At 44.8% G+C, this 20920-nt stretch overlaps 1 protein-coding gene across 1 annotated transcript in view; it reads right to left on the bottom strand.

Moving 5' to 3' along the window:
* LOC126215228 (uncharacterized) overlaps positions 1–18923 on the bottom strand; it is a 99154-nt gene extending 80231 nt beyond the window's left edge. Inside the window, exons 1-2 of the mRNA XM_049941895.1 lie at positions 18699–18923; positions 12185–12267 (exon numbers count right to left, since the gene is read on the bottom strand). Of these exons, the coding sequence (XP_049797852.1) occupies positions 12185–12267; positions 18699–18759 (144 nt within the window). The 5' untranslated portion in view covers positions 18760–18923. The remainder of the gene's footprint in view (positions 1–12184; positions 12268–18698) is intronic.
* Between the last annotated feature and the right edge of the window lie 1997 nt (positions 18924–20920).

Below are 20920 nucleotides of genomic sequence, written 5' to 3'. Positions count from 1 at the left end.
CGCACAACTTCAACGGTCATTAGCGCCCAGACTACGTGAGGAATGCACCGCGGGTCACAAGTATAAAACAGCAACGAAACGGAAAACACGATAAAAGACAGACTGACAGGCATAGGATTAAAAAAGGAAAACAGCAGAATCAAATGTCCTTTGAGAGGGTTGTCAAATTGATAAAATGAAGAACGCGAGCAACTGCTCGTGGGTCATCCGCTAAAATGGCTTCTACAGTACATGGCAGGCCAAGATCGAGACGCAGGGTGTCAAAATCCGGACAGACCGTTATAATGTGACGGACCGTCAGCAATTGCCCACATGGGCAGAACGGCGCCGGCGCAGCCGTCAGCAGATGGCGATGGCTAAACCGGCAGTGGCCAATTCGTAACCGGGCCAAAACGACCTCCTCCCGCCGAGAAGGGCGTGAGGAGGACGTCCAAGCCACGGGAAGAGGTTTCAGGGCTCTAAGTTTGTTGTCTGTAAGAGCAGCCCAATCGGCATGCCACTGCGATAAAATGCGCCGACAAATTACCCTGCTACAATCTGACGAAGGGACACAACAAGAAGCTGTCCGAGGTTGGAGGACCGCAGCTTTGGCCGCGGCATCTGCATCTGCAGCTTCGTTCCCAGGGATACCGACATGGCCGGGAACCCACATAAAGCTAACTGGAGAACCGACGTCCAACAGCTGCTGAAGAGAGCGTTGGATCCGGTGCACGAAAGGGTGAACCGGGTACGGATCACTGAGGCTCTGGATAGCGCTCAGGGAATCGGAGCAGATGACATATGCAGAATGTCGGTGGCGGCAGATGTAAAGGACAGCCTGGTAGAGGGCAAAGAGCTCAGCTGTGAAGACCGAACAAAGGCCATGGAGCCGGTATTTGAAACTTTGTGCCCCGACAATAAAAGAACACCCGACCCCGTCAGTGGTCTTAGAGCCATCTGTATAAATGAAGGTCATATTAATGAACTTCGAACGAAGTTCGAGAAAACGGGAGTGGTAGACTGAACCGGGGGTAACCTCCTTCGGGAGCGAGCAGAGGTCAAGGTGGACGCGAACCTGAGCCTGGAGCCAAGGTGGCGTGTGGCTCTCGCCCACTCGAAAGGTTGCAGGGAGTGAAAAATTAAGGTGTTGAAGGAGGCGACGAAAGCGAACTCCAGGGGGTAGCAGGGCAGAGACAGACAACCCGTATTGACTGTCGAGAGAGTCATCAAAAAAGGAACGATAAGACGGGTGGTCGGGCATTGCCAGTAGCCGACAGGCATACCGACAGAGCAGTATATCGCGCCGGTAGGTGAGTGGCAACTCACCAGCGTCAGCATGAAGACTCTCGATGGGACTAGTATAAAACGCTCCGATCGCAAGTCGTAAACCCCGATGTTGTATGGAGTTGAGGCGGCGTAAGATGGATGGCCGTGCAGAGGAGTATACGAAGCTCCCATATTCCAGCTTGGAGCGGACGATCGACCGATATAGGCGAAGTAGGACGGTTCGATCCGCTCCCCACGACATACCACTGAGAACACGGAGGACATTGAGAGAACGGGTACAACGGGCAGCCAAATAAGACACATGTGGAGACCAACTAAGTTTCCTGTCAAATGTAAGACCTAAAAATTTTGTTGTCTCCACGAATGCGAGAGCAACGGGACCGAGTCGTAAGGACGGTGGGAGAAACTCTTTGTAGCGCCAGAAGTTAATACAGACCGTCTTCTCGGCAGAAAAACGGAAGCCATTGGCGACACTCCACGAGTAAAGACGGTCAAGAGAACGCTGAAGACAGCGCTCCAGGAAACACGTACGCTGCGCGCTGCAATAGATGGTAAAATCGTCCACGAAAAGGGAGCCTGATACATCAGCTGGGAGGCAATCCATTATTGGATTGATCGCTATGGCGAAGAGAGCGACGCTCAAAACTGAGCCCTGTGGCACCCCATTCTCCTGGCGAAAGGTGTCTGACAGGACAGAACCCACACGTACCCTGAACTGTCGATCCATTAAAAAGGAACGAATAAAAAGAGGGAGGCGACCGCGAAGGCCCCATGTATGCATGGTGCGGAGAATGCCCGCCCTCCAACAGGTGTCGTAAGCCTTCTCCAAATCAAAGAACACAGCCGCGGTCGGGCGCTTCCGCAAGAAGTTATTCATAATGAAGGTCGACAAGGTAACCAGATGGTCAACAGCAGAGCGGCGCCTACGAAATCCACATTGTACATTGGTAAGTAGGCGTCGAGACTCGAGCAGCCAAACCAATCGAGAGTTAACCATTCGCTCCATCACTTTACAGACACAGCTGGTAAGCGAGATGGGTCGATAACTGGAGGGCAAGTGCTTGTCCTTCCCCGGCTTAGGAATCGGGACAACAATAGACTCGCGCCAGCATGCGGGAACATGTCCCTCAATCCAGATGTGATTGTAAGTACGAAGAAGAAAAGCTTTACCCGCAGGAGAAAGGTTCTTCAGCATCTGAATATGAATAGAATCAGGCCCTGGAGTGGAGGACCGTGATCGGCCAAGTGCGTTTTCGAGTTCCCGCATGGTGAATGGGGCATTATAACTTTCACGATTCGAGGAGCGGAAGTTAGGTGGCCTAGCCTCCTCTGCCTGTTTGCGGGGGGAGGAAGGCAGGGTGGTAATGAGCGGAGCTCGAAACCTCTGCGAAAAAGCGGCCGAAGGCATTGGAGACAGCCTCAGGGGCCACAAGGACGTCATTCGCGACCGTCAAGCCAGAAACTGGTGAGTGGACCGTAGTGCCAGATAGCCGGCACAGGCTACCCCAGACAACAGAAGAAGGAGTAAAACTGTTGAAGGTGCTTGTGAAAGCAGCCCAACTGGCTTTCTTGCTTTCTTTAATAATACGACGACACTGTGCACGTAACCGTTTATAATTGATACAATTCGCCACTGTAGGGTGGCGGTGAAAGGTGCGTAAAGCACGTCGACGAGCACGTAAAGCGTCTCTACATGCTGTGGTCCACCAGGGGACCGGTACGCGACGTGGAGAAGAAGTAGGGTGAGGGATGGAATATTCAGCAGCAGTGAGAATGACTTCCGTGAGGTGTGCGACCTGACTATCGCAGCTTGTGAAGGTTTGATCCTGAAAGGTCGCCCTGGAAGAGAAGAGCCCCCAGTCTGCTTTGGAGATGTTCCATCTAGATGAGCACGGAGAGGGGGTATGCTGCAGGAGATGGATAACACACGGGAAGTGGTCGCTCGAATATGTATCAGAAAGTGCATACCACTCGAACCGGCGTGCAAGTTGGGGAGTACATATAGAGAGATCTAAATGGGAATAGGTGTGAGATGTGTCCGAAAGAAAAGTAGGGGCGCCAGTATTGAGGCAGACGAGATTGAGCTGGTTGAAAAGGTCTGCTAACAGGGAGCCCCTCGGGCAGGATGCTGGAGAGCCCCAAAGGGGATGGTGGGCATTGAAGTCTCCAGTTAACAAAAATGGTGCAGGTAGCTGAGCAATAAGTTGCATCATGTCTGCCCTGGTAACGGCAGACGACGATGGAGTGTAAACGGTACAAATGGAAAATGTAAAAGTGGGGAGAGTAATGCGGATGGCAACTGCCTGCAGGCCGGTGTGCAACGTGATGGGATCATAGTAAATATCATCCCGGACCAGCAACATAACCCCTCCATGAGCTGGGATACCTACCACAGGGGGTAGGTCAAAACGCACAGAGGTGTAGTGTGCCAAGGCAATTTGATCGCATGGGCGTAGCTTCGTGTCCTGGAGGGCTACGACGAGCGGACGGTGCAAGCGGAGCAGCAACTTCAAGTCCTCTCGGTTGGAGCGAATGCTGCGAATATTCCAGTGAATAAGTGCCATCGTAAGAAAAAAAAAGAAGATGAAAGAAGGGGTCACCTCGAAGGCCGCTGAGGGCCTGGCTTCGAGCGAGCACTGCCGCCGCTATCAGTAGGCGGACAGTCAGCGTCCATTGGGTCTATAGGTTCATCGGCCATCTTGGGAAGATGGCCGGGAGGGGGAGCTTCCTCCGCCGGTGAACGGCCAGATGTTCGGCTACCAGCGGTGCGGCCAGGCGAAACGGAGGACGGCCTGGGGCAGCAACCGCTGGGTGGCGCAGGAGAAGAAATGCGCCGTGGCGGAGAAGGAGAACTGTGCTTCCTATTAGCCTTCTTGGAAGGTCGTTTGGTGGAAGTACCGGTCGAAGGCTGGGAGGTCGAGGTACGTAGGAAGTCTGCACGGGACGGTTCCTTCTTGAAGGCCCGTGCATCTGACTTCTGGGTCTTCGTCTTAGCAGAAGCTGATGAAGGGGCTGGTGTCTGTGGGGTGATGGGACGAAGAGGAGACGTCGACCGCGCGATCTTAGCACTGGCCGAACGGACGACCGTGGTGCTGAAGGTCAGATCGCATGTCTGGGTTGCTACCTCCCGGGTAGTCCGAGGAGAGGCGAGGACAGTGCTGTATTTCCCCGCTGGGAGCAGCGTGGGCTTCCTACTAGCCAATAGCTTGCGAGCAGCCGAGGTGGACACTTTCTCTTTGACTCGAATTTCCTGGATACAGCGTTCTTCCTTATAGACAGGACAGTCGCGGGAGGATGCGGCATGGTCACCCTGACAGTTCACACAACGAGGAGACGGAGGTGGACAGTCACCCTCATGGGCATCCCTGCCACAAGTGACACATTTAGCCGCATTGGAACAAGACTGTCGAGTGTGATTGAAACGCTGACACTGGTGGCAGCGCTTAGGTGTCGGGACATAGGGGCGAACTGAAATGACCTCTTAGCCCGCCTTGATGCGCGGTGGCAGCTTAACAATATCGAAGGTCAAGAAAAGTGTCCGGGTCGGTACAAGGTCATTGCTGACCTTTTTCATGACCCTATGGACAGCCGTCACGCCCTGCTCAGCGAGGAAAGATTGAATCTCCTCGTCAGTCAAGCCGTCGAGGGATCTAGTATAGACCACACCACGAGACGAATTCAAAGTTCGGTGAGCCTCCACCCGGACAGGGAATGTGTACAGGAGTGTGGCCCGAAGCAGTTTTTGTGCCTGAAAGGCGCTCTCAGTCTCGAGTAATAAGGTACCGTTACGCAACCTGGTACAAGATTTGACAGATCCGGCTATGGCATCGACGCCCTTCTGGATAAGTAAAGGGTTGACAGAGGAAAAATCCTTTCCGTCCTCAGATTGAGAAACGACGAGGAACTGTGGGGCAGGCGGTAGTACTTTTGTCACTGGTAGCTGGTCACGTTTCCGTTTTTGGGCAGAAGTCGAGAGAGATGGAGTGAAATCCATTGCGGAGGAATCCCTCATGATTGCCAGCGTCTCCGATGGCGCGCTCCTTCCTTGTGGGGACCCTCTCAGAGGGCACTCCCGCCTTAGGTGAATGTTTACACCTCAGGTCACACCTCCCGAGAAACAGACGGAGGGACCAATCGGCATGGTCAGAAGGTATCATCAGCTCAGGCAATCACCCCTCCCCGGGCCTGGCCTTTACCAGGGGGTACGCGTGCCTTACATGTCTACCCAGGGTGGGGAATTACGCGTTACCCCGTCACCGGCTACGCGTGCAAATGCGTGGGTCGGCCTTCAGGCGCGCACAGGGAGGAAGGAAGAAGAGGAAAAAGGAGAGAGGGAGGGAGAGAGAGAGAGAGAGAGAGAGAGAGAGAGAGAGAGAGAGGACAGACTGTCTCAAACGCCGAGGCGGAGACCAGAGAAGGCAAGGAGAAGAAGGCAATGAGAAGGCAAGGAGAAGAAGGCAATGAGAAGAAGGCAATGAGAAGGCAAGAAGAAGAAGGCAATGAGAGGGCAAGGAGATTTTGCAGGGGAAAGTGTAAGGAAGACAGTGAGGTGGAGAAGAGCAAAGAAAGGAACCAACCAAAGGAAGGAAGAAACGAGAAGTGAAAAAGCAAAATGACCGCAAATAGAGGTCGTGGAACCGTCCGTCTCCGGACGCAGGCGCTAACTACCCCCTTGAGGGGGAGGGACTCCTTTTAGTCGCCTCTTACGACAGGCAGGAATACCTCGGGCCTATTCTAAACCCCGGACCCGCAGGGGGGGACTCGAGAATAAATTAAGTGCAAAGACATACAGCTATCTTTGTACATCATCGTTACTGTAGAAACATTTGTGGTGTTCATCCCAGAGTTGCTCGTACTTACTGTTGTATTTAATGGACAACTAAACAATAACTGTGAAAGGCAGCAGTGGTACATTCTGTACGAGCACTCAACTCTACTACCGTTTCCTTAGAAACAGACACCTCGACATCACACACTACCTCCTGCATCGTCCAGTATCGTAAATGGCACCTCATTTGCATAGAAATGCCATCAGCATAACCAATATAACCAGCACCTGCGGCTAGAGTGTTTGAAGTGGGACAACTGAACCCACTGCCCACGTGAAGATACAGTAAAGCAGTTTTATTGCGAGTGAGGACTGCGAAACCACACTGATACCTTCTGAGGAAAATCTGTTACCAGAGTGCATCGAACCGGGTTTGTGACAGCAATGAAAATTTCCCGACAGGGAGGTCAGAGGCCGAGCACTCTCTCCTGGACAAAGAGTCCTCCACAGACGCTGGAGTAATGGCTGCTACGTCTAAGGTAGACCGCTGCCGTTCACATTGTACATTAAAGACAGCAAATTCCATCACATCCGGGCTTTGAGCAATTGATGCAGTTACCTGCAAGGAAATTGTATCCAGTAAAATTAGCACTAACATCTGCGATACCCACCCAGTAGTCGATTGCATCTACGTCTACATTTATACTCCACAAGCCACCCAACGGTGTGTGGCGGAGGGCACTTTACGTGCCACTGTCGTTACCTCCCTTTTCTGTTCCAGTCGCATATGGTTCTCTGTCGGCACTTCGTAGAATCTTCGTGCCTAAGTATTGATTAATTTCCCCTAAATCGTGCATATTAAATTCTGACCATAACTGTTCTTTAAAAAAGAACATCTGGCTTTCACTATTGGTTAAAATAAAAAATAATCTACCCATATGGCCACGATTACAATTTCTTCGTTGCTCCTTTTATAATATATACTGGGATCTGCCTTTTATGCAAACATTTATTCCCGCAATGGCCACTTTGCTTTAATCCGTATATGCCTTTCTTCAAACACCGAATTCTCCCTTTCCCTTAATAGGGTCACTTAACTTCATCAGGTAGAATCACATATATTTCCTCTTTCAGTCTTCCATTCAGGTAGGCTGTTTTCACATCCAATTGATGAATTAATAAGTCTTCCTTTACTGCAAGAGGTAAAAGGAATTTTAATGATGAATACTTCACCACTGGTGAGTAAGTTTCATTGTAATCTATTCCTTCTTTCTGGGAATATCCTTTTAACTACCAGTCTTGCTTTGAATTTTGGTATTGCACTCTCAGGTTTTTTAATACTTAACACCCATCTTGTTCTTAGTGACTTTTTATTTTCAGGCATGTCAACCCATTCATATGTTTCATTATCCACAAAAGATTGCAGCTCCTTTTCAATAGCCTTTTTCCAATCTTGAGCATTTGAACTTGCTAAAGCTTCATCAACTGTGATTGGTTCATTGTTGATTGTTTGGACAGCATATATTTCATAATCTGGATATTCTTTTGGTTTTGCTATACGTGTATACCGCCTTAAACTGACTTCCTCTGTTGAATCTTCTTCCTCAATTTGATTCTCGGGTAGCGCATCAGCTTCCTCTTTATTCTTGTCTTCCTCTGTTTCAGTTTCCATCTCTGTTTCAGCACTATCACACATTATGCTTGGTTGCATTACTGTATCACTTTGACTACTTTCCTTTATTTTAGGTCTATAATCCTCCAAAAATACTACATCTCTACTACTTATTATCTTCTTATTCACAGGATTATAAAATTTGTAGCCTTTTGAATCCTCACAGTAGCCAACAAAAATATATTTTTGAGATTTTGCGCTCCACTTTCCTCTTAATGGTTTTGAATCTGAACCATGGCTTCACATCCAAAGATTTAAGTGCTTTAGACCTGGTTTCTTCCCAGTCCATACTTCGTACGGTGTCTTGTGTCTCACAGCTCTGGTAGGTGATCTGTTAATTAAATACACTGCTGTTGACACAGTCTCTGCCCAAAAACACTTACATAGCTCAGCATCGCTTAACATACTTCCTGCCTTTTCTACAGTGGTTCTGTTGGCTCGTTCTGCAACTCCACTTTGAGGAGGACTGTAGCGAATTGTAGTCTGATGCCTAATACCCATTCCATTCAACTGTTTCTTAAACCGTCTGTTTACATATTCTGATCTATTGTCTGATCTAATAATTTTAATTTTCTTCCCAGTCTGTCTTTCGACCATTTTGCAATAAATAAAATATACATCATTTACTTGGTCCTCACTACTTATAAAATAAACAAGCATGTATCTAGAAAAATCAACTATGAATGTCAGGAAATAGAAGCTACCTCCTAAGGATTCATTCTCCATAGGTCCACAGAGATCTGAATGTGTGAGTTGCAAGACTTCGGTAGATCTGCTCTGACTCTATTTAAATGGCAATCTAGCCTGCTTCCCTTGCAAACATACCTAACATTGAACATTATTCATTCCATAATTTTCCATCCCAGTTGCTATATTCTTCAGTAAAGTCATACTTTTCCTATTCAAATGTCCAAGTCTCCTATGCCACAAGAAATCTTTTGCAGCATAGACAGAGTGATTTCCTGTTTCAGCAGTATTTTGAACTGTATTCACTTTGCAAATACCTCTTACATTAGTTGCAGTAGCTACAATATCACCACAAGAGTCTATCACTTAGGCTCCCTCTATATCGAAGATAACTTTATTACCCTTCTTTACTATTTCGCTTACTGACAACAAATTAGTTGCAATATTCTTTACACAATGTACATCACGAGCAGTAACAATTTCGTTTTCCCCATTCACAAGCAAATTGAGATCCACTTTTCCTGCGGGTTCACACCTTAACTTAGGTCTGTCAACTGTGGAAATTCCAATGTCAGTCCTCGACTGAACATCATACTATAACACTATCCGCTGTAATTGATGTTCCGGAACTTTCCAAACCCATAATCATTGGCAAATATTTCTCTGGTAGTCCAGCTAACAATACAGTTCCAATCCATTCATCCGCAATTTCAAAACCAATATTCCTCAGACGATTAGAGATTGAAATTATTTTATTCACATATTCATCCACGCTTTTACACTTAATCTTCTGGTTATCAGCTCACGAAGTAATCCTACTTTTCTGGTTAAACCACCATCTTCAAATGCATTTTTCAGTTTGTCCCATACCTCCCTTGGTGACGTAGCGTTTTCTATGCGAACATAATTCACTGGATCAATCAAAAGGATTAGTTTTGATTTCGCCTTCCAATCCTCAGTTGCTAAACTTGATTCCGTAGGTGCCAATTTACCGTTTACAACGTCCCATTAGTCACCCGATTGCAAATACGCCTCAACGGCAAATTTCTAGGTCGTGTAATTTTCGTGCCCAACAAGCCGCTCTGCAGTATCTGAGTTGTATTCATTTTACAGTTATTTTGTTCTTCGTATAGCGTACACAATCCAAGTTTAACCGAACTTCCGCGCACCTTTTGCGCAAATACACGTCACCTTAAAGCTTATTATTTCGCTTTAATCCAGTACCTGGGCCCATAACCTGATGTAGTTTATGCAGATTAACGCAGCTAAATGACAGGTAACTACTATTTAAGGGACAAAATGAACTTACGCTTTATTCGCACAACACATGTTAATACATTTGACTACCAAATTACACTCCTGGAAATTGAAATAAGAACACCGTGAATTCATTGTCCCAGGAAGGGGAAACTTTATTGACACATTCCTGGGGTCAGATACATCACATGATCACACTGACAGAACCACAGGCACATAGACACAGGCAACAGAGCATGCACAATGTCGGCACTAGTACAGTGTATATCCACCTTTCGCAGCAATGCAGGCTGCTATTCTCCCATGGAGACGATCGTAGAGATGCTGGATGTAGTCCTGTGGAACGGCTTGCCATGCCATTTCCACCTGGCGCCTCAGTTGGACCAGCGTTCGTGCTGGACGTGCAGACCGCGTGAGACGACGCTTCATCCAGTTCCAAACATGCTCAATGGGGGACAGATCCGGAGATCTTGCTGGCCAGGGTAGTTGACTTACACCTTCTAGAGCATGTTGGGTGGCACGGGATACATGCGGACGTGCATTGTCCTGTTGGAACAGCAAGTTCCCTTGCCGGTCTAGGAATGGTAGAACGATGGGTTCGATGACGGTTTGGATGTACCGTGCACTATTCAGTGTCCCCTCGACGATCACCAGTGGTGTACGGCCAGTGTAGGAGATCGCTCCCCACACCATGATGCCGGGTGTTGGCCCTGTGTGCCTCGGTCGTATGCAGTCCTGATTGTGGCGCTCACCTGCACGGCGCCAAACACGCATACGACCATCATTGGCACCAAGGCAGAAGCGACTCTCATCGCTGAAGACGACACGTCTCCATTCGTCCCTCCATTCACGCCTGTCGCGACACCACTGGAGGCGGGCTGCACGATGTTGGGGCGTGAGCGGAAGACGGCCTAACGGTGTGCGGGACCGTAGCCCAGCTTCATGGAGACGGTTGCGAATGGTCCTCGCCGATACCCCAGGAGCAACAGTGTCCCTAATTTGCTGGGAAGTGGCGGTGCGGTCCCCTACGGCACTGCGTAGGATCCTACGGTCTTGGCGTGCATCCGTGCGTTGCTGCGGTCCGGTCCCAGGTCGACGGGCACGTGCACCTTCCGCCGACCACTGGCGACAACATCGATGTACTGTGGAGACCTCACGCCCCACGTGTTGAGCAATTCGGCGGTACGTCCACCCGGCCTCCCGCATGCCCACTATACGCCCTCGCTCAAAATCCGTCAACTGCACATACGGTTCACGTCCACGCTGTCGCGGCATGCCACCAGTGTTAAAGACTGCGATGGAGCTCCGTATGCCACGGAAAACTGGCTGACACTGACGGCGGCGGTGCACAAATGCTGCGCAGCTAGCGCCATTCGACGGCCAACACCGCGGGTCCTGGTGTGTCCGCTGTGCCGTGCGTGTGATCATTGCTTGTACAGCCCTCTCGCAGTGTCCGGAGCAAGTATGGTGGGTCTGACACACCGGTGTCAATGTGTTCTTTTTTCCATTTCCAGGAGTGTATATTATGACAACAAAATTATATTACGTTGCCCCATCAACAAACACGGAACACGTATATTCCACAGAGTCTAATGCACTCTGAACATCATATCTTGTGCGCCACTAAGCACGCTACAAAATGTTTGTTCACATATCCCCAACAGCCTGCCGACGAGCACTGCAGTCCTAGGTCCGTGGAATAACCGTAAAAATCCACTACATTAAGTCACACACAAACAGACCCAGCCTGCGGGCCGATCGGTGAGACTAGATACAGCAGGCAGGATCTGCACATTAGTGACAAGCTGTGGGCTTCAGTTCTGCAGGCCTGATCCATTGGGTACACCCACAAAAATAGCCTGCGGTTTTAGCCTATCTTTTCCAAGTCCATTCGTGTGGAAAGTTATTTACACGTCACAAACACCGTGTCGACGAAACGAGACCGGGGTGATCGATCCGCACGGCAGATAACTTGCTCGAATACCCCGAGAATCGGTGACAAATCCCTGTAAAGATGATTGCGGAGCCGCAGACAGGCACACAGGAAAGACAATCACACTCTCACAACTAGATTTTCAGCCACAGGCTCTGTCAGAAAATGAGAGCACAGATACATTCACACGATCACTCGGAGACAACTCACGGACACACAACTGCCGTCTCCGGCCACCGCTTCGACAGTCTCTGAGAATCGGATCCGAATAAACCACTCCTCACGCCTCCCTGCCACTAGTCGGCAAGACTCTGTGGCAGCACTGACTGCAAGCTGAGGGGAGTGGTAGGAGGGGAGAAGCAGTGAGAATGAGGGAGCGGGGAAGCAGCGCACATACTCAGCCAGCGACGGTGCACCGCATCCCAGTAAACAAACCGTTTCATCTACTGCGACAAAAATGAGATTTTTCTACACCCCCCCCCCCCCCACGACATGTTTGAAATTCCCAGATTTCCAGAAATTGTGGCTACCCTGTAATACAGCATCAAACTGAAACACCATTATAAAGAATTAACAAATTATTAAGGAAAGAGCTACTTACTAGTGGTGGAAGAATGGGGACTCCATTCAGTCTGATGCAGGACACGAACGGCCTCTTTCTCACGACACCACATGTCGCTGCCACTGCAAAATATACAATTCGATTATTATTCGTCGCAACGGCTACACGAAAAGCACAATCTAATGCACTTTCTCCATTAAAATAACGGCAAGGGACTTCAATTCTGAGCACACGCTCGAGATAATTACAAAGACATTTTATTAGCAAAAGCTAGAATCTGAACAAATTGACTTCACCCTTGTCAGCCTGCTCCTCAAAGTCCCATATATAGTGAGTGGTTACCTCTGCACACTACAAGGCAGGTGTTCCACACTCCTACCCACGGGTCTCCGGTATCACAAAACATATAAATCTTAAGATTATTTGCCAGCTACTCCCTCTTTTAATCATTACAGTAAACACTTAATAATTCAAGGCGCATGTCTGGAAGAGTAACACATCAAGTTTTATTACTCCACATATAACGGTTTGTCCCATAACCAAACGCCTCCTTCCCGATTGCAAAAATCCTGGCAGCTTACTAGGTTCTTGGACAAAAATGTTACTGTTAACTACTAAAAAGAAGTCACGAAACTTTCCTCCTAAAGCTTTACTCCCACAGAAGTTTCGGTCCTTTCCAAAGGCATTATGTTTTGCCCCAGTCCCAAATTCAGTCGTGCCGAACTTCCCTCCTCCTCCAGGAACCTACAGCCACCACCCTACCGACCAAACTCGCCTCTAAGTCAGTGCCGAACACTGCCCCCGACTCCTACATCCCCCACTACTCTCAAATCACCCCTGTTAACATCACAATTTCTTAACCTCGAACCTCGCCTCACCGTCATTCCCCCGAGTCTCTCGACGTGGAAGCTAACCTTACATCTGCGAACACAACCGCAATCCTCCACCCAAAATCTGATCCCATCCTTATAGCCCCACCTGCTGACAAAGGCTCCACCACTGCGGTTTTGAACCGCAAGGACTACACCAGCTGTCAGATTCATCCACCAACAAACCCTGCCAAAGTGACCCCGTTCCAAAAATCCAACAGGGTCTTAAGTCAGTCCTCAAACTCTTAGGCCTATCCCAGAATCTCTCCCCAGAGACGCCCCCCCTCCCCACCTCTCTCTCCCTCTCTCTCTCTCACTCTCCCCCACCTCTCTCTGTACCCACTCTCCTTCCTTCTACACACCTCCTAATGTCCATAAACTCAAAACCCATTGTGGCCGGTTTCTGTGCCCACCAGAAAGAACCTCTGCACTCGTGACACCTTCAACCTTTTACCCACAACCTACGCACCTACATAAAACACACCGACCATTTCCACCACAGACTCTCCACAATTCCTGTTTCTTTACCACACAGCATCCTGCTCATCACTTTCAATGTCACTTCCCTCTACACTAACATCCCCAATGCCAGTGTCCGAACGCTACCTTTCCCGATGTTCGACTGACCTCCTAACCTACGAGCAGTCTCACTCAAAATATATCACGTGTCTCACTGAGGCCTTCTAATTACCCTCCCAACCTTTTACAGAAACAGATCTCCCGTGCCTCGTCTCTCCGGCGACCTACTACATCCCACTTACCCGCACTCTGGCCACAAGAGAGCACTCGCCCCATAACTGAACACCAGGACTGGAGCAACCGAATCACGCTCCTCACCAGGGTTTCGACTAAATCTCGTCGAGCCCCAAAATGAGGAATATTCTACCCACTATCCTTCGCACCACTCCCACAGTGGTATTCCGCCACCCACCCTGCCTACACGGTATCCTCGTCTGTCTCTACACGACACCTGCTCCCGACCCCTCGACTCGTATCCCTCTAACAGACCTACCCCGTGTGTCCTCCGACCGCACCTACTCCAGGCTGGTCACAAGCATCATTTGTTCCACCAATGGCAGGTCTGCCTGTGTTAGCAGTCACGTGCTCTACAAGCTAAGCTGCAACCACAATGCCGCATTCTCCACAGGCACGACAAATGACACACCGTCTGGCTGCACGAATGGCCAACGACGGACATATGTCGTGTTTGTTTAGGGTATAAATTAAAAATTACAAAGTCAAAAAACTGAGAAATTCTTTTTACGTGTTTTTAAAAGTGTTGCACATAACAATGTCACCTAGCCTCTGCAGAGTAGGCTACAATATTTCTTCACTGTTAATAATTATAAAAATATTCGCAAGTTGTCAGATAAATACTAACAATATTAACAAGATCCCTCAAGAATGTAAATATTTGATACACTTGCTTATATAGCACATTGAATTATAGCCTACATTCTTCAAAAATGGCTCTGAGCACTATGGGACTCAACTGCTGTGGTCATAAGTCCCCTAGAACTTAGAACAACTTAAACCTAACTAACCTAAGGACAGCACACAACACCCAGCCATCACGAGGCAGAGAAAATCCCTAACCCCGCCGGGAATCGAACCCGGGAACCCGGGCGTGGGAAGCGAGAACGCTACCGCACGACCACGAGATGCGGGCCTACATTCTTCACTCAGGCTTTTGAAGTAATCAGGCTTATACGAAAAAATGTTTCAGACTTATGCATAAATAAACAAACTTTGTTTACATTAAACTAATACTTACTTTCAAATTGTTTACAACCTTTACAACCAGCAAATTTACACTTCCAACATGAACAGCCGCTTGAAACCTGTACAACAATGGAGAGAGAGACCAGAAAACTGGAGGGAAAACATCTGACACAACTGTTTCATTGGCTAGCTAGGTAAAGACATGCTGTGAGTGGCTGGTTTGATTTTTAGAGGGAAACTCAAATAGACATTTATAACAAATGTCCTTCCATAACAAGTTTTACAAATTAAACATTTATTAAATAGTCGTGTTTCATGTGGATTTATGCTACTGACGACATCATAATACTCTTATATTTGGAAGTTATGGAAAAGAAAATTTTATATTAACTGTTCATTACATTTTATACTGAAATTATGTCAACAATTTGTTACAGAAGGACATTTAGAATTTTTGGGGAAATTTTATGTCTTTGACAAACATACCAAATTCCTTCTTTTAATACCAATGTATTAAAAGCAGGCAAAAAGGAATACAAACGTCTCAAAAATGAGATCGACAGGAAGTACAAAATGGCTAAGCAGGCATGGCTACAGGACAAATGTAAGGATGTAGAGGCTTGTCTCACTAGGGGTAAGATAGATACTGCCTACAGGAAAATTAAAGAGACCTTTGGAGAGAAGAGAACCACCTGTATGAATATCAAGAGCTAAGATGGCAACCCAGTTCTGAGCAAAGAAGGGAAGACAGAAAGGTGGAAGGAGTATATAGAGGGTTTATACAAGGGCGATGTACTTGAGGACAATATGATGGAAATGGAAGAGGATGTAAATGAAGATGAAATGGGAGATAAGATACTGTGTGAAGAGTTTTACAGAGCACTGAAAGACCTGAGTCGAAACAAGGCCCCGGGAGTAGACAACATTCCATTAGAACTACTGATGGCCTTGGGAGAGCCAGTCATGACAAAACTCTACCATCGTGTGAGCAAGACGTATGAGACAGGCGAAATACCCTCAGGCTTCAAGAAGAATATAATAATTCCAATCCCAAAGAAAGCAGGTGTTGACAGATGTGAAAATTACCGAACTATCAGTTTAATAAGTCACAGCCGCAAAATACTAAAGCGAATTCTTTACAGACGAATGGAAAACCTGGTAGAAGCGGACCTCGGGGAAGATCAGTTTGTATTCCGTAGAAATGTTGGAACACGTGAGGCAATACTAACCTTACGACTTATCTTAGAAGAAAGATTAAGAAAAGGCAAACCTACGTTTCTAGCATTTGCAGACTTAGAGAAAGCTTTTGACAATGTTGACTGGAATACTCTCTTTCAAATTCTGAAGGTGGCAGGGGTAAAATACAGGGAGAGAAAGGCTATTTACAATTTGTACAGAAACAAGATGGCAGTTGTAATAGTCGAGGGGCATGAAATGGAAGCAGTGGTTGGGAAAGGAGTGAGACAGGGTTGTAGCCTCTCCCCGATGTTATTCAATCTGTATATTGAGCAAGCAGTAAAGGAAACAAAAGAAAAATTCGGAGTAGGTTTTAAAATTCATGGAGAAGTGAAAACTTTGAGGTTCGCCAATGATATTGTAATTCTGTCAGAGACAGCAAAAGACTTGGAAGAGCAGTTGAACGGAGTGGACAGTGTCTTGAAAGGAGGATATAAGATGAACATCAACAAAAGCAAAACGAGGATAATGGAATGTAGTCAAATTAAATCGGGTGATGCTGAGGGGATTAGATTAGGAAATGACACACTTAAAGTAGTGAGTTTTGCTATTTAGGGAGCAAAATAACTGATGATGGTCGAAGTAGAGAGGATATAAAATGTAGACTGGCAATGGCAAGGCAATCGTTTCTGAAGAAGAGAAATTTGTTAACATCGAGTATAGATTTAAGTGTCAGGAAGTCGTTTCTGAAAGTATTTGTATGGAGTGTAGCCATGTATGGAAGTGAAACATGGACGATAACCAGTTTGGACAAGAAGGGAATAGAAGCTTTCGAAATGTGGTGCTACAGAAGAATGCTGAAGATTAGATGGGTAGATCACATAATTAATGAGGAGGTATTGAATAGGATTGGGGAGAAGTTTGTGGCACAACTTGACTAGAAGAAGGGATTGGTTGGTAGGACATGTTTTGAGGCATCAAGGGATCACAAATTTAGCATTGGAGGGCAGCGTGGAGGGTAAAAATCGTAGAGGGAGACCAAGAGATCAATACACTAAGCAGATTCAAAAGGATGTAGGCTGCTGTAGGTACTGGGAGATGAAGAAGCTTGCACAGGATAGAGTAGCATGGAGAGCTGCATCAAACCAGTCTCAGGACTGAAGACCACAACAACAACAACAACAACAACAACAACAATACCAATGTACTATTCCTGTTAGGCTAACTTAACTGCCCACATAGATTTTGTCACAGGATCAACAATGTGTGTGATACAAATAATAAAAATGAAATGTCCTTCCAATACAGAAAATATTTTATTTTTTCTAAGTGTGTGAGAAAAAAAAAATCACACTAATAATTTTTTAAAAAGGAAAATGACTATAGCATATGAAACTACACAGTTTTCTGAACGATATAGCACAAAGCTTTAAGGTCATTAAAAGGTTTTTGAATTTCAGTGCTTGTGGCATACAATATCATGGCCTGACCCTTAACTATTCTATTGATTTATACATTGTACTACATATGGCCAAAGTCAATTAACAGCTATGAAATAACAGGGCACTAATTATTAAATAAGCTTTCAGAACTTATACAAGTTTTCACATTCAAGTAGGTTATTGTTTATAGTTCTTGCATATGGATTGAGCTAACCGTAGATTCTAGATATGTTATTGCATTATTTATTGTTTGTTTGTAAAGCAAATAACAAGTGAGGTGGTACCATGTCATGGTACTATTGAGGACTGAAGTTTAACCCTGGTATGGCCATCCTGACTGGTTTCCCCTGAGTCTATGAAGTGAATGCTAGGATGGTCCAGTTTGAAAGGCCGTAACTTTCTGCTCCACTGTTGCCTGATATAAACCAACTTCATACATGTTGGATAACGTGTAAATATATCTTAAATGTATTTGGCACATCCTATACCACTGTATTAAATGTTCAAGAAACAAATAAATAATGAATAAAAGATATTTCTAAACAAGCAAACAAACACTATGGCTGGTTATCCCCTTCTACACTATAAAAGTAATTATTAATATTATAAACTTTTAATGTCGCCAGTCAATCCATTGAAGTTTTGTATAATTATGTGCATTATATTGTGTATTTGATGCATACTACTTTAATGGTCTAAAGATAGTGAGGTTATTTATAGGCAATAAATGTGCTTCATTACATTAAAAAACGTTGAAGACATCTATTCGAAGTTGCGGTTACTTACGAAATGGATGAAGAATTGACGTTACGCCGATCACAATGAGTAAACCGAATAACGATGATGATAAATGATGATATTATTGTTATTATTATAAGTTTTCGTGGCATAGATGTAAAGCTGAAATGTAATGGTAATGACAGTTTACTATTAACACTATTAGCTAAAACGGTCTCTCGATTACCTTCTATATGAGTTGGCGAAAGAAATACGGGGCTTTGGATTCATTATAGACCTACAAGACCACTTTTGATTGCGAAGAACGCTGATCTCTGTGTTTAACAGGAGGTAGTTCGAGCTTTGAGCGATTAACAAATGTATGTTACCGACTGCACACAATGTTTCTTCCAAAATTTCACTTCGTATTTGTTAAAACGTAAGAAACCTACCTTTTCATTCACTGTTGGCACTTCAATTTGCAAATATCAGTTGACTTGTTTTAACAGAGTTATTACACACTAAACGACATACACAATTGTTACTGGGAATTACAAGCAACCACAACGACATGTTAATATAAAAATTATGTTTGTAAAGGTAGTTTATCAAACGTGCAACACTAACCTTTTTCTGCTCCGATCATTGTGCATGAAATTGGTATTGTGATATTAGAAAAACAAAGCATTTGGATGTATTTTCCTATATCCTAAGTTAGTGCATGTCACTAGTATCCAAAGTTTTTTTGTTTATGCCAATACTACATATATGTACTTCTCAATTCGGCGACTGAATAAGTCTCATAAAACAAAAATATGAGTATTTAAAACGAAACGCGGTTTTGGTGTTAACAGCTGTCACAGACTCGCTGTTGGACGCCAGTTGTGCGGTGTTAGCTAATGTGTTTATTTTAACACAACGAATAACACATCTGCTCAAGACCCGTAAATTTCGCAAGGTTCCATTCACTAAATTATCCTGAAAATTTGTACACATACAACACCGTTCCGTTAGCAGAATACCAAAAGCAGTCGAACTTGTCAACACATAAACAAGTCTCACAGAACTCAAACACGCAGAGCAACAAAATATACTTCCCGCGTCCGCATTTGATACACGGCATGTCAGAGAGGGAGCAATGGCAAGTCGAGAGCCATGTATCAGTTGTGAATTACTAAGTCCCGTTTTACTCTTTTTATGTTTGATATGAACGAAATGTACTCTTTTTAATTCAAGCAATATCCGAAGAAACTGAGAAATCAGAATATGACGATGCGGTTCAACCACGATCTTTATATGTAAGAAAAAATGCATGACCAGTAGGTAGCTAGGGTAGATGCTTCAAAATATCTGGTTTTACATATTGATAGCAAACCAAATCCCAGAACTATGCAAAATGCTATGTTAGCTATTTTCATTCGATTATAATATATGGAAACATCTTTTGGGGAAACCAGCCATCGGCTAGAAAAGTGCTGCTATGTATGCATAGACATGAGTGTAATATGATTTATTCGTCTAGCTACATATAGTTCTCTATTCATTTGATTTGTATTGTATTGTATTTTTATTGATCCAGGCAATCATAGTATTCTACAGCTGTACATATGATATTGGACAGGTCAAGAGAGCTATGTACAAGTAATTTTTATAAATTGATTTTTACATTATTTTGTAGCAAGGTAATTATCCATCTTAAACAAAACAGTTAATACAAATCATAGAATTGTACAGTTGTACATATGATATTGGACAGGTCAAGACAACATATTTGCAAGTAATTTTTAATAAATTGATTTTACATTATTTTGTAATGGGGAAGTTAGCTATCTTTAACAAATCAATAAATACAAATGTTGTATAGGAAAATACAAATAGCCAATACAAATGTAATAGTAAAATAATCCAGTATATTTAATAGACATGCACAGTATATAAGAATCCAGTATATTTCTTAGACATGCACAGTATATAATTTTCAGACCTAATTGAACATTTATCATAAAATTGTTTACAATTTTAACCCCTTTCAAAAAAATGATCAATTGCATAAAAGCAATGATACAAGACATATTTTTTTAATTTATGTGTGAAGGCTCTTGGGTTCTTTATTGCTTTGATTTCATTTGGTAAATTATTATACATTTGTATTCCAACATTTAAAAGACTTTTTTCGTAGCAGGTAGTTCTGGACTGAATAATATGTAGGTCAGGTTGCTGCCTTGTTGCATATTTATGAATATCTCCATTGAATTTTAATGTGCAGTCATTGTTTAAGAGGTATGACTTAACAAATGAGACGATATTATAAATGTAAGCAGGGGGCAGTGTCATTATGCCACTTGTTTTGAAATGTTGTCTGCATGATTCGTTATGTCTTAGGTTACATATTATGTGTATTGCCTTTTTTTGCATTTTGAAAATCTATCTACCTCCAGATGAGTTCCCCCAAAATATGATTCCATACTGTAATGTAGAGTGGAAGTGAGCATAACATACATATATGAGAACAGATTTTGTGACTGATTATTTGAGTATCCTTAAAATGTAACACACAGTTGTTAGCCTTTTTGAGATATAATTTGTGTGAGTCTCCCACTTAAGATTTTCTTCAAGCCATATGCCAAGAAACTCGACAGAGTCCACACACATAAGCTCTTGGTTATTTAGAATCACATTGGGCATTTCTTGTTTTTGGGATGAGAGACTGAAGTTCATGTACGATGTTTTCTGTATATTTATAATCAGTTTGTTCTCGTTGAACAATTTGCTGAGTGACGACATAAGCGGTTTAATTTTTTGGTTGTGGTCCTCTGCATCAATACCTTTGTATTAGTATACTCGTGAGA

Source organism: Schistocerca nitens, chromosome 12 (genome assembly GCF_023898315.1).
Source record: "Schistocerca nitens isolate TAMUIC-IGC-003100 chromosome 12, iqSchNite1.1, whole genome shotgun sequence".
Taxonomy (NCBI): Eukaryota; Metazoa; Arthropoda; class Insecta; order Orthoptera; family Acrididae; genus Schistocerca; species Schistocerca nitens.
Note: the sequence above shows the minus strand (reverse complement) of the source record. Positions and strands in the feature narration are given on the sequence as shown.